This window comes from Lynx rufus, unplaced genomic scaffold (assembly GCF_022079265.1).
Source record: "Lynx rufus isolate CCGP_SWC_20201006 ecotype Redwood Valley unplaced genomic scaffold, mLynRuf1.p SCAF_13, whole genome shotgun sequence".
Lineage (NCBI taxonomy): Eukaryota > Metazoa > Chordata > Mammalia > Carnivora > Felidae > Lynx > Lynx rufus.
Genome location: NW_025814827.1, coordinates 43,750,905 through 43,764,251, shown reverse-complemented (window position 1 = coordinate 43,764,251; position 13,347 = coordinate 43,750,905). Strand labels below are relative to the sequence as shown.

The 13,347-nt window shown below is 38.2% G+C and overlaps 1 protein-coding gene across 5 annotated transcripts in view; it reads left to right on the top strand.

Moving 5' to 3' along the window:
• CHD8 (chromodomain helicase DNA binding protein 8) overlaps positions 1-13,347 on the top strand; it is a 62,059-nt gene that overhangs the window by 22,866 nt on the left and 25,846 nt on the right. For all 5 annotated transcript variants that reach the window (XM_047075416.1, XM_047075419.1, XM_047075418.1 and 2 more), the window contains exons 4-9: positions 341-726; positions 2,121-2,235; positions 9,750-9,932; positions 10,013-10,081; positions 10,442-10,497; positions 11,010-11,127. In XM_047075416.1, coding sequence (XP_046931372.1) covers positions 341-726; positions 2,121-2,235; positions 9,750-9,932; positions 10,013-10,081; positions 10,442-10,497; positions 11,010-11,127 — 927 coding nt within the window. The remainder of the gene's footprint in view (positions 1-340; positions 727-2,120; positions 2,236-9,749; positions 9,933-10,012; positions 10,082-10,441; positions 10,498-11,009; positions 11,128-13,347) is intronic.

The following is a 13,347-nucleotide window of genomic DNA, read 5'->3' as shown; positions in this document are numbered from 1 at the left end:
AGTAGAATTTGAATTTTTTTACTTTTGGTCTAGCGATTAGTATTGGTTATATTGTTGGAAAATTTTCTAGAATAATGGAGATGGGTATTGACATTAGAAGCATGTCTAAAGGATATTGAAGCTTGGCATAATTCTTGCCTTTTCTCATCTCTTTCCCACTAAAAAACACCTTTGTTTGTTTGTTTGTTTAAATGTGTCTAGGTTCAGTCAGACTTGGTCTGAATCTGGTTCTTGAGGAATTAGAGATCAAAAGTTTCTAGCCTATCTGCTTTAGAGCTGGATTTTATTTAGGCCATGTAGCTACAAGCATGTTGAAATTTTAGTGTCTTTATTTCTGTAGGCTGGTTCTTCCCAAGGGGCCTCTTCTGGGCTGTCCGTAGTTAAAGTTCTAAGTGCCAGTGAAGTGGCAGCTCTGTCTTCACCAGCAAGCTCTGCTCCTCATACGGGGGGCAAGATAGGAATGGAGGAAAACCGCAGGCTGGAGCACCAGAAGAAGCAAGAGAAGGCAAATCGGATTGTAGCAGAGGCTATTGCTAGGGCCCGTGCCCGGGGTGAGCAGAACATACCTCGAGTCCTAAATGAGGATGAGTTGCCCAGTGTTCGGCCTGAGGAAGAAGGTGAAAAGAAACGCAGGAAGAAGAGCAGTGGGGAGAGGCTCAAGGAAGAAAAGCCAAAGAAGAGCAAAACATCGGGTACCTCCAAAACTAAGGGCAAGAGTAAGCTGAAGTGAGTACAACCCTCTGCTTTTTTGTTGGGGCCTTTGAGGGCAGTGTACTTGTTTTTAAATGAAAATTAAGGTTTATGTTTATTATTGTTTATTTATTTTTGAAAGAGAGAGCGCAAGCTGGTGAGGGACAGAGAGAGAGGGAGACACAGAATCCGAAGTAGGCTCCAGGCTCTGAGCTGTCAGCACAGAGCCTGATGTGGGGCTCGAACCCATGAACCGCGAGATCATGACCTGAGCCGAAGTGGGATGCTTAACCTACTGAGCCACCCAGGCACCCCCAGCGCACTTGTTTTTAAATTAGTTGCTAGAGTATGTGACTCTTGATCTCGGGGTTATAAGTTTGAACCCCCGCAATGGGTGTAGAGATTACATTAAAGAAATCTTTAAAATAAACAAATAAGTAACTAAGTAAGTAAGTAAGTTACTGTTGAGAGGAACTACTTGTATTTAGCAGCTACATAGTTCAAGGTAATCTGTTTGTCATAGAGGATAATAAGGCCTTTCTTTTCTCTGTCCCAATGCTTTCATGATTTGTTAAACAGAAATTTGCAAATTAGCGTATTTTGAGAGAAACACCAAGGCACAGGAAAGATAACCAACTATTGTGTTGGGAGTTATGTTAAAAGTTGACTATGTTTGTATATGTCTTCCTGATGTTATATCGCTGTGGTGTGAGATTTCTCACTATCCCCCCTACCACCCACATCAGTAAAAGAGCTGCTGGAGATGTAGCTGCCCTGTTCTTGCATCTCATCTGTGAACTAGAGAAGATTTCAGCAACGAGTGTCAGCCTGAAGCAGTGTTGTCAGAACCAGGGCTTGTCACGTTTGAGCGTCCCCTCTTTCTCATCCATGTCTTGTAGCCTCATTCCTTTCTCCCTCACTTCTACCCCTGGGAGTCTTCAGGCTTTGTGGTGGAATTACAATAATGCTTTATATTTACAGAAGATTTTTCAGCTTTTAAGAAAAAATTCATGTGTCCTATCTTAGTTCATCCTCAACAACTGTCAACCAGGTATTCTCATCAGTGTTTATTGTATAAATAAGGAAGCTAATGCCCAGCTAGTGACAGAACTGAAACTAAAAGTGAGGCCTTGCAGTTCGTGGCCCAGTATTTATTCCACTGTCTTAGCCACCTTTCTTCAGGTATTTGTGAGTACAGTAGTAGCAAGGATTTGTCACATCTGATGTAAAGGTCAGCCTGCGGCTTAGATACCCCAATATCTTCTTTTTTCAGACACCTTGCTCAATAGCTGTGTGTCCCCTCAACTGAAGAGCTAGACACTTCTATCAGGAAGTTTCATTCATATACGATGGGTTAGGTTAATTACATTTTTTATCTCCTAAATGAATTTGGCCCTTACTGAAAATGAATTTGGTTTTTCCTTTTTTAGCACCATCACCCCTGTGGTGGGTAAAAAGAGAAAGCGTAATACTTCATCTGATAATTCAGATGTAGAAGTCATGCCTGCCCAGTCACCCCGGGAAGATGAAGAAAGCAGCATTCAGGTAAAAGGATCCCAAATGAACTTAGTAGATAAATCATGTTTAATTCTGGCAGACAAACCAGGAATAGATATGAGAGACTATGAGCCTATGTACATTTTAAGAATTTTTCTATAAGAGAGGTAGGCCTAAAAGGTAAAAGAGGTGGGGCCTGGTCATGGTTGTCTCTTTTAAATGTTGAGGTTTTTTTTAGCTAAAAAGCAATTACTATACAAATAACAATACTCATTTCCAAAATTCTAGCGTTGCAAAAACTAAGCAAGTATGAAATAATGTGCATGGTTGTTGTTATGGCTCTGTCAGTACTTTGGTTTCTCTTAGAACTGTCCATCTATCTATTTGCCTTACCTTTTCTACACTTCAGGGTTCTGACTCTCTGAACTGGGTGCTTAGGCACAGTGTTTTTTCCTACCTACCTTTTGAAGATGAGAAACATTGAAAGAGAATAAAAGAAGCTGGACCAGAAGCTGGACTAAACTTAGTCCTCTGTCTCTCATTGTTGCTTTACGGTACCACCTTTGGCTCTAGTTTCCAACCATACAAAGAACCTGGTATTAAGATTTGGGAGACCCATGGTTCTTCTAAGTAGCACTGTGGGCCTGGCAGATTTACTTAGCTTCTATGTCTGTGTCTGAATTTTTCCTTAGTAAATGAAGGTTTGGACTAAACGAACCTTAAGTGCTTCTCTAGCTGTTAATATTTATAAATGCGTACCTTCTTTCTTGATACACGTTCAGTACATTGGCTAACTGATACCTGGGTTTTTCTGGGGAAATTAACATGGGAGAATAGCCAAGAAATTATTGAAACAAAAATTGAGGCAAAAATTAGCTTTAACAGACATTAGAGCATATTATGATATAATAATTACTAAGAGTTTGGAATCAGAGAAGAAATAACATTAATAAAGATAATAGAGGGGCACCTGGGTGGCTCAGTTGGTTAAGCTTTCCTGCTTCGGCTCAGGTGATGATCTCAGTGGTTGTTGAATTCGAGCCCTGCATCAGGCTCTGCACTCTCAGCCCTGAGCGTGCTTCTGATTCTCTCTCTGCTCCTTGCTCGTGCACTCTCTCTCTCTCTCTCTCTCTCTCTCTCCAAAATAAATAAATAAACATTTAAAATAAAGAGAATAAAGTCTAGAAATAGATTCAAATGGTTATGAGAATTTAGTATATGAATTTAAATGCCATTTTAAATCAGTGGAAAGAAAAAAATACTAAATTATATTAGAACAACTGGAAAAAAATTTAGGGAAAAAAAAACTGGATTTCTTGTGTCATTCCTCAAACAAATACTAGTTTAATTAAAGGTCCAAATGTAAAACTTGAAATCATGAACTTTCTATAAAACATGGATGGATTTTTAAAATAATTATCAAGTAAAGTAGATCTTTGTAAGGGGGCATTAAAATTCATAATTCATAAATGGAACGTTTGACTATATAAAAATTATACATGTATAACAAATAATTCTACAAATAATGTAGTGGCTAAGAGCATAAACTCTGGAGTAAGAATTCCTCGATTCTCATCTTAACTCTACTAATATTGTCACTTCAGGCAAGTTTATTTAACCTCTTGGTGCCCCAATTTCCTTATTTCTAAAATGCAAGTAATAATGCCTACCAAGTAGAGTTATTAGGAGTATTAAATGTAAGCATTTATGAAGGACAGAGAACAGTGCTTAGCTCATGGTAAGAGAGCATAGAAAGAGTTATGTATGTGTATGTTAAATAAAGGGCTAAATTAAAAAAGTAAAGGCAAATCGTTGTAATACAAGAAATACAAAATTTTAAAGGTGGTGGATTAGTTTGCTAGGGTTGCCATGATAACATACCACAGACTGTGTGGCTTAAACAGTAGAAATTTATCCCCTCATGATTCTGAAGGCTTAGAAGTCCAAGATCAAGGGGTCGGCAAGTTTGGTTACCTTTTAAGACCTCTTTCCTTGGCTTGTAGGTGGCTACTTTCTCACTGTGTTCTTACCTCGTCTTTTCTTAGTGCATAAATCCCTGGTGTCTTTCCATGTGTCCAAATTTCCTCTTCTACGGATGTCAGTCGAGTTGAATTAGGGCCCACCCTGTCAGTCTCATTTTAACTTACTTCTCTAAAACTCTTGTCTCCAAATACAGTCACATTCTGAGGTGTACTAGGGATTAGGTTTTCAACATAAGAATTTTGGGGGATATAATTCAGCCCATTATAAATGGTAATGCCAGTGTTGGCAGTGGACTTAAGGAACAGCAAGCAGCTGATGGGAGTGTTGAAACAATCTTTTTGGTGAGTCAGTGTTTCAGTATGTAACAATTTGAAATGTCAATGCCTTTTGACTCGGTGATTCTGCATCTAGGAAACTCAAAAGTATGTAATGATGTATGTGTATCATAGCAATATTTGCAATAGCAGAAATGTCCAAAAATTCACTGTCTGTGGTGGAGAAATAGTTAATAAAATTCTGAAAATCCATGCACTAGAACACTACATGGCAGGGAGCCTGGGTGGCTCAGTCAGTTGAGCATCCGACTCTTGGTTTCGGCTCAGGTCATCATCTCGCAATTTCATGATATTGAGCCCCGTGTTGAGCCCACGCTGTGCGCTGCCCACATGGAACCTGCTTGGGATTCTCTGCCCCTCCCTCACTCAGGCTGTCTCTGTCTCTCTCTCAAAAAAAAAAAAGGAATACTACCTGGCATTTAAAAACAATGAAATAGAGGGGCGACTGGCTGGCTCAGTCAGTAGAGCATGTGACTCTTGATCTTGGGGTCTTGAGTTCAAGACCCACTTTGGATGTAGAGATTACTAAAAAGAAAGAAAGACAAATAAAGCATTAAAAAAATAAAGGGGCACATGGGTGGTTCAGTCAGTTAAGCATCTGACTCTTCATTTCAGCTCAGGTCATGATCCCAGGATTGTTAGATTGAGCCCTGTGTCGGACTCCGTGCTGAGCATAGAGCCTGTTTGGCATTCTCTCTCTCCTTCTCTTTCTGCCCCTCCACTGCTTGTGCGTGCACTTGGCTTCTCTCTTGAGATAAAATAAATATTTAAAAATAAGATAAAAACAATGAAGTAGAGTAGGTGTGCTTATTGTGGAAAACTCTCCATATTAAATGAAAAAAAAATCTAGGTGTAGAATAATATGTATACTCTCTCTTTAATAACATTTAAAGAGTGTGTGTGTATGTGCGTGTATGTGTGTGTGTGTATGTGTGTGTATACAAATAATACATGTTTATACATCCATTTTTTTTTTCCTGGAAGGATGCACAAATATTTTTAGGAGAATGTTGAAGAGTAGGTGGGTCATGATTACCGTGCTCTCATTTTTGTACGTTGGAACTTTTAAACCTCATGACCGTTTGCCATTTTGTTTTTTAGGTTAAAAAAATATATATGTGAGAAAAATTACAGTAGGGCACAGAAGTAGACACTATGAATATCTCCCAGTCTAGACCCCAGCCTCACAGTCCCCCACTTCTCTTCCCCAGAGGTAACCTCTGTTACCAATATTTTGTGTATCCTTCCAGAAATATTCTTTACTTTCATGAACATTACTTCCACTAATAGGGAATATTGTATTTATATGTACTTTTCTATACAGTCCTTATTTTCTCCAACAATATATCTTGGAGATTATTCTTCATCAGGAAAGATCAATCTAGCCCACCTTCTTTGTATTATGAAAATTTGAAATGTACACCAGAGTAGAGAGGTAATTTAATGAAGTCCTGTGTTCCACCACCCCAAAAATTCTCTTGTACTCACTTCAGTTAGGCTACCCTCTTCCCATAGGCAACCGTTGTTCTGATTTCTCTTTACCATAGATTAAACTTAACCTATTCTTGAACTTCATGTAAACAGAATGACATAGTATGATTCCATTCTTTCAGCATAATGTTTATCCATTCTTCTATTGATGGGCATTTGGGTTGTTTCCTGTTTGGATCTGTTGTGAATAAGGCTGCAGTGAACAGTCTTAGTCGTACTTTGTGGACACACGTTTTCATTTTTCATAGCTAAATCTAAGGAATAGCATTGATAGACCAGAGGGTAGTTATACATATAAATGTATAACTTTGTAAGAATCTGTCAACTTTTTTTAGTATTATTTTATTTTACATTTATTTTTGAGAGACAGAGAGAGTGTGAGTGGGGGAGGGGCAGAGAGAGAAGGAGACACAGAATCCAAAGCAGGCTCCAGGCTCAGAGCAAGCTGTCAGCACAGAGCCCGACACAGGAGAGAGAAAATCCCAAGCAGGCTCAGCACTATAGGGCTCGAACCTATGAACCATGAGATCATGACCTGAGCTGAAGTCAGACCCTTAACTGACAGAGCCACCCAGGCGCCCCAAACATCTGCCAACTTCTAAAGTGATTGTGTCATTTTACATTTTCACCACTAATGAGAGTTCCAGTTCCACATCTTCAGTATTTGGTGTTGTCAACTACCCCATTTTTTTTTCTTTTTTTCTTTAAAACAGAGAGTGGGTGCAGTGTGAGAGTGGGGAGGGGCAGAGGGAGAGAGAGAATCTTAAGCAGGCTCCATGCTCAGTGCAAAGCCCAACATGGGACTTGATCCCACAGCCCTGGGATCATGACCTGACCTGAAATCAAGAGTAGGACACTCAACTGACTGAGCCACCCAGGCGCCCCTACCCCATTCTTTTTCTTTTTCTTTTTTCTTTTTTTTTCTTTTTCTTTTTTTTATTTTAAAACATATTTATTTATTTTGAGAGAGAGAGAAAATGTGCACATATGCATGCACGATTGTGTGAGCAGGGGAGATTTTTAAACATTTTATCTGGAGAGAAAGAGAGTGTGTGTGTGCTTGTGCGTGGGGGAGGGGCAAAGAGAGAGAGAGGAAGAGAGAATCCCAAGCAGGCTCTACACTGTTGGTGCAGAGCCCAGCGCGGGGCTTGATCTCAGGAACTTCAAGATCATGACCTAAGCTGAAATCAAGAGTCAGACACTTAACCAACTGAGCCCATTCTTTTTAAATAGTTCTGTAACAGTGGCGTCTAGGTGGCTCCGTCGATTTTGGATTTTGGCTCAGATCATGATCTCACGGTTTGTGAGTTCGAGCCCTATAGTGAGTGCTGAGCCTGCTTGGGATTTTCTCTCTTCTCCTCTCTCTGCCCCTCCCCTCCCACCCTCAAAAAAAAAAAAAAAAAAAAAGAAGAAAGAAAAAACCTTAAAAACAGTAAATAGTTGTGTAGCATTCCAGTTTGACTGTACTGTAATTTGTTTAACCAGTCCCCTATTGATGAGCATTTAGGTTTTCTCTGCTCTTCTACTACCACAAATAATGCTACAAAGATTTGTATACATGTTCAGATTTATTTGTAGGCTAATACCTTTGAAGTGGAATTGCTGGACCAAAAGGTAGTTTCAGATTTTCTTTTATAGAGGTTATGTCCATGTGCATTCTCACCGAGTTCCTCTTTCAATATTTGATCAGACTTTCTGATTTTTGCCAGTGTGTTAGGTGAAAAAAAAAAAGTATCTCCGTTTAGTTTTCAGTTGTAATTGTTTTATTATTATGAGTATGAGCATCTTTTTACATTTAAGACCTTTTTTTCCACTGTATCCATGTTATTTGCCTATCTTTCTGTTGTGTTATGGATCTTTTCTTAGTTACTCAAAAGAACTCTGCTTAGGATATGTATCATGTGATGTTTTCCTCCTCAATTCATTATTTGTCTCAGCTTTGTTACGATATTATATAAATATCTTAAATTTTGCAAGGTCAAATTGATCAATTTATTAGAAACACCTTCCCTACTACAGGATTATTAAAAAATTCTTCTTCATTTTCTTCCAGAAATGTTACGTCTTTTCTGGGGTGCCTGGGTGGTTCTGTCATTTCAGCATCCAACTCTTGATCTCAGCTCAGGTCTTGATCTCAGGGTCGTGAGTTCAAGTCCCATGTGGCGGGGGTGGGGGAGGAAGCTTGAACTTAAAGAGAAAAAGAAATGTTATATCTTTTCTTTATAAGATTTTTAAGATCTTTTAAATCTTTTATTTTTATGTAATTTAGTTTCACCCTCTAGATGGATGGCCATTTGTTTCCATTCCCATTTATAGAATAATCTACTTTTTCCTCACTCATTAGAGGTGCTATTTTTATTATGTTCTAAATCCAAAAAAGTATTTTAGTCTATATTTGGACATTATTTCATTGACCTGTTTGTCTTAGAGAGGTACCAACCTTTGTTAATTAGTATAGCTCTATATTGTCCTTAAAATCTGGTAAGGCCAAGCACACTTTTTAAATTTTTTCTGGTTATTCTTAGATGTCTTTTTCTTTCTTTGAATTTTGGGATCAGCTTATCTAATGAAGAAGTTTTATTTTGTCCAATTTATGTAATTAGAATTGATTCTTCTTATTCCAGAACAATGTATTTTACTATTTATTCAAGTTTTTTTTAAGTCCTCTGGGAGTGTTTTAAAGTTTTTTACATATAGATTTTATATATTTCTTACTAAATTTAATTGTTTAGATAAATAATCTTTTTGTTTTCATATATAGCATCTTTTCTTTTATATATTTTATGGCTCAGTCTATATAAGAATGATATTGATTTTTTAAAATTGGTGTTATCCCAGGGAAGTTTGCTCAATATCAGTAGTTCGACATCTGATAATTCATTTAATTCTTCTGGGTTTTTCAGGGGTATAGTCATGATTGAAAAATAATAATTTTATCTCTCCATCCTTCCCAGTTTTTTATCATGAGCTATAAAGTATTACTTAAAAAATGTTTTGCTCAGCCACTTGAAAGAGTAAGGTAAATCTAAATGTATCGATACAGAAAACATCTTTAAGAAATATTATTAACAGAAAATTGGCAGAACAATACTATAATCATCACATGGTTTGATTCTATTTATTAAAACAAAAAAACCTAGAATGAAAAGAAACAAAAACTAGAAACAAAACATTCTTGCACCTTTGCACTTCAGGTTTGCTCCTTGTGGAAAGTACTATTGCATCTTGCAGGTTGAGTCCTGTTGCAGTTTATTAGAGCTTCTTGCCAGTAGTACCCAGGTTACTTTCAGGTGGATTCTTGTTCTTTGATTTAAAAAAAAAAATTCAGGGGCACCTGGTGGCTTGGTCAGTTAAGCGCCTGACTTCGGCCTAGGTCATGATCTCGTGATTCGTGACTTCGATCCCCACAACTGGCTTGGTGCTGACAGCTCGGAGCCTGAAGCCTGCTTCCAGATTCTGTGTCTCACTCTGTCTCTGCCCTTCCCCTGCTCATGCTCTGTCTCTCTCTGTCTCTCAAAAATAAATAAATGTTAAAAAAAAAAAAATTCAGCAAATGAATAGGAATTTGGTACATAAAATAAATTATGTGATTTGACATCACTAAGTTGGTAAATAAGCTCTTTATCTTTTGGTTTGATTTTTCATAGGGATTTTAGAGTAAAGTCTAAGTATATGACTAAAGGCAAATAGTTTTTTAAAGGTTTTCTCTTTGAGAGATCTATACAGTTATTTTAACCATTCTTGCCTCTACAGAAGAGACGCTCAAACCGCCAAGTTAAGCGAAAAAAATACACAGAGGATCTGGATATAAAGATCACAGATGATGAAGAAGAAGAAGAAGTGGATGTAACTGGTCCAATAAAAACTGAGCCTATCCTCCCTGAACCAGTGCAGGAACCAGATGGCGAGACTTTGCCTTCCATGCAGTTCTTTGTGGTAAGCTGAGAACTTAAGCAATATGAGAGGTTGTCCTGCTCCTCAGAGTCTCTGTTGACTGACTGCATCTTTTGCTACAGGAGAATCCCAGTGAAGAAGATGCAGCCATAGTAGACAAAGTGCTTTCCATGCGGATTGTGAAGAAGGAGGTGAGGCCTTAACCTTTAATGTCAGCTCATAATGCTACATTCACAGACTTTATTTAATGAGCACCTTTGGATGTCAGGATAAATTACTGCAGTGTAATTATGAAATATGGTGGAGGCAAATTAGCTAGAAAATAAGAACTGTTTTCTTGCCTCCTCTTTTGCTTATCTGTTTAAAATGGATGAAGGCTTATTTTTTCCAACTATGAGACCTCTTATATTGAAGTACCAGATTAGTTCTTTAATCCCTCAGTCAGTAATATACTTGGGGCATTGGTATGAAGCTCTACTAGAAGTAGTGGAATTTAAGGGTTATTTCTTTAACAAATAAAGTATTAATAACTATAATGTTTTTCTTCTCAGCTTCCTTCTGGACAATATACTGAAGCAGAAGAATTCTTTGTCAAGTACAAGAACTAGTATGTGATCCGTGCAAAAAGCTTTTCACCCTAATCTCCACAGGGTTGTAAAAAGTTCTCCTGTATAGTCTTTCCTGGGTGGGAATATGTCCCCTTTTTGAAGTCTCCTAGCCTAAATTGTTTTCATTGAGGAAAATGTCTATTCAGAGAGAAATTCAGGAATTGTCATGAATCTTACTATTCCTGGCAGGAAGGTAGGATAAAGGTGATTCCTGATAAAATCTTTGGTGATTCTCTATACCTTAGTCTGACACTAAGACCTTGCTGCTCAGACTATGGTCCATGGACCAAAAGAATTAGCCTCATTTGGGTGCTTGTTAGAAATGTGTGCTTTCAAGCCTGCCCCAGACCAGGTATTTGTGTGCAAAATCAAGTTTAAGAAGCACTAACCTAAGAGACTATCTCCCACTTAAACATGTTGTACTCATTGTGCCTGCTTCTGGCTAATCCCCAAACCTAGCCAACCACCTCTCCTTTCTCACACCATGACTGGCTGTTTCCATCCCCTTCAGCTCCTATCTGCACTGTGAATGGGCTACCATCTCCCAACTAGAGAAGGATAAGAGAATCCATCAAAAACTAAAGCGCTTCAAAACCAAAATGGCTCAGATGAGACACTTCTTCCATGAGGTAATTAGGAATAGGTATTACCTATCATTTATTTCATAGAAGCATAAATTACTGGAGTCAGCAGTCTTGACTGATTCTTCAAGGTTTATAGTTGCTTTGTGTACGTGGGTATGAAGTCTTAATTTTGATCATTGACCCTTCCTTACTTTATAGCCCCATGCTTTGTTTACCAGGTCTAAATACAGTCTTTGTAAGTTACTAGAATATTTTAATTTTGACTTGTTCAGTATCCATGGAGTATTTTCAAGATGGGTGATAAACTGACCTACAGTCTATTTGAGGCACTCCTAATGTCAGTCTGTGGCAGCCGATAGTATCTGTAGGCATAAGCAAACATGTCGTTAAGAGAGAACACTTATTTTGTATAATTTCTAATCCAGTATATCAAGAAATCATGATAAAGGAGCTCTAATTTCCCATAGCCATTCTTACTACTGGTTAAACACTGGAGCATTCATAAGGGTCTCTTGAGCCATATTTTAACTCTCCACTTTCCTTTGAAAGCTTTGTGTACACATCCCATTGCCAAACTGCAATTTTTCATCTTTATTATACATACGGTACTAAGTGCCTTGAGAAGACCAATTCCTTTTCAAAGCTTCTTAGAGCTAAAGGGGAAAGGGTCCAGTAGGAAAGGTTGAGGGAAGGAATAATGCAGAGTTTCAGCAGAAAAAGTTCTGCCTGAATACATCTGATAAAGCTAATTTTATACTACCAGGTTTGCCAGTAAAAGTTATTTCTCACATCACCTAGAGACGGCAAGTAGGACCATTTAGGTTTTATAATTTCTTTTTATATGAAAATAATTGGGTTGTGTTTTTTGCCTTTTTCTTTTTTTATGTTTATTTTTTTATTTTGAGAGTGAGAGGGAGCAGGGGAGGGGCAGAGAGAGTGACAGAGAATCCTGTGCAGGCTCCGCACCGTCAGTGCAAAGCCTGATGCAGGGCTCAAACTCACAAACCTTGAGATCATGACCTGACCCAAAATCAAGAGTCAGACACTTAACTAACTGAGCCACCCAGGTGTTCCTTCATCTTTGTTCTTTTAATGCCTAATTTGTGAAATGTACAATGAAATTGCAATCCCATTCCAGCTGGTATTAATGTACAATTTGTGATTGTTGAACCAACTCTATGAACTCATATGCCAATTAAATCTCCATATGTAGGTAGGCTATTTAACCAAATCAGTCATTCATTTATTCATCATTTATTATGTGCCAGTCTCTATGGAGAACAAACCAGACATGGTTTGTGTTCTCATCCACCTCACTGTCTAATTGGGAGAGACAGAGAGTAAAAAATAATTCAAATCATGATAAGTGCCAAAAAAGAGCACAAGGAGACGTAACGGGTGGGAAAACGCCTACTTTGGATAATTAGGGAAGACTTCTCTGAGAATGCAGTTGTGAATAGGAGCAAGGACATGAACCCATGTAAATAGTATTGCTGGCATGGGAAACAGCATATGTGAAAGCCCTGAGACAAGCTGAGGAACTAAAAGGACAGTGGAGTTGATGAACAAAAGAGAATGGCCCAAAATGAAATCAGAAATTTAGGCAAGCAGGTGCTTACAGATCTTCTAAGCAGTTTGGTTTTAGTTTTGTTTACAAATGAAAATGATTAAATCATTTAAAGCAGGTCAAAGACATAATGCAATGTTCACTTTTATTTGTTTTTGAGAGAGAACACAAGCAGGGAAGGGACAGAGAGAGAGAGGGAAACACAGAATCCAAAGCACGCTCCAAGCTCTGAGCTGTCAGCATAGAGCCTGATACGGGGCTTGAACTCACGAACCAGGAGATTGTGACCTGAGCCGAAGTCGGACGCTTAACCGACTGAGCCACCCAGCTGCCCCCCAGTGTTCACTTTTACACAATCACTTACAACTTTAGAGAATGGATTGAAGAGAGTACAGTAAACAGTATGGAAGCAGTTGAAGTTTTCTAGATAGGAAGTATCACAGCTTGGAATAGTGTGGTTTCACGTGGAGAGAATGGATAGATTAGAATTGACAGGGCTTGGTGTGATGGCAGGTTTGTGGTCTGAGCAAATGGGTTGAGGTGGGATCATTTATTGAATTATGGAAGATTTTAGAAGCAGCCAATTTGGGAGAAATCAATTAGTTTAGATTATGTTAACCTTAAAATTCCTTAACACATCTGTAGTTAAGCAGAAAGATATTCAGATCTGAATTTTTTTAGGCTGCAATTAAAATTTT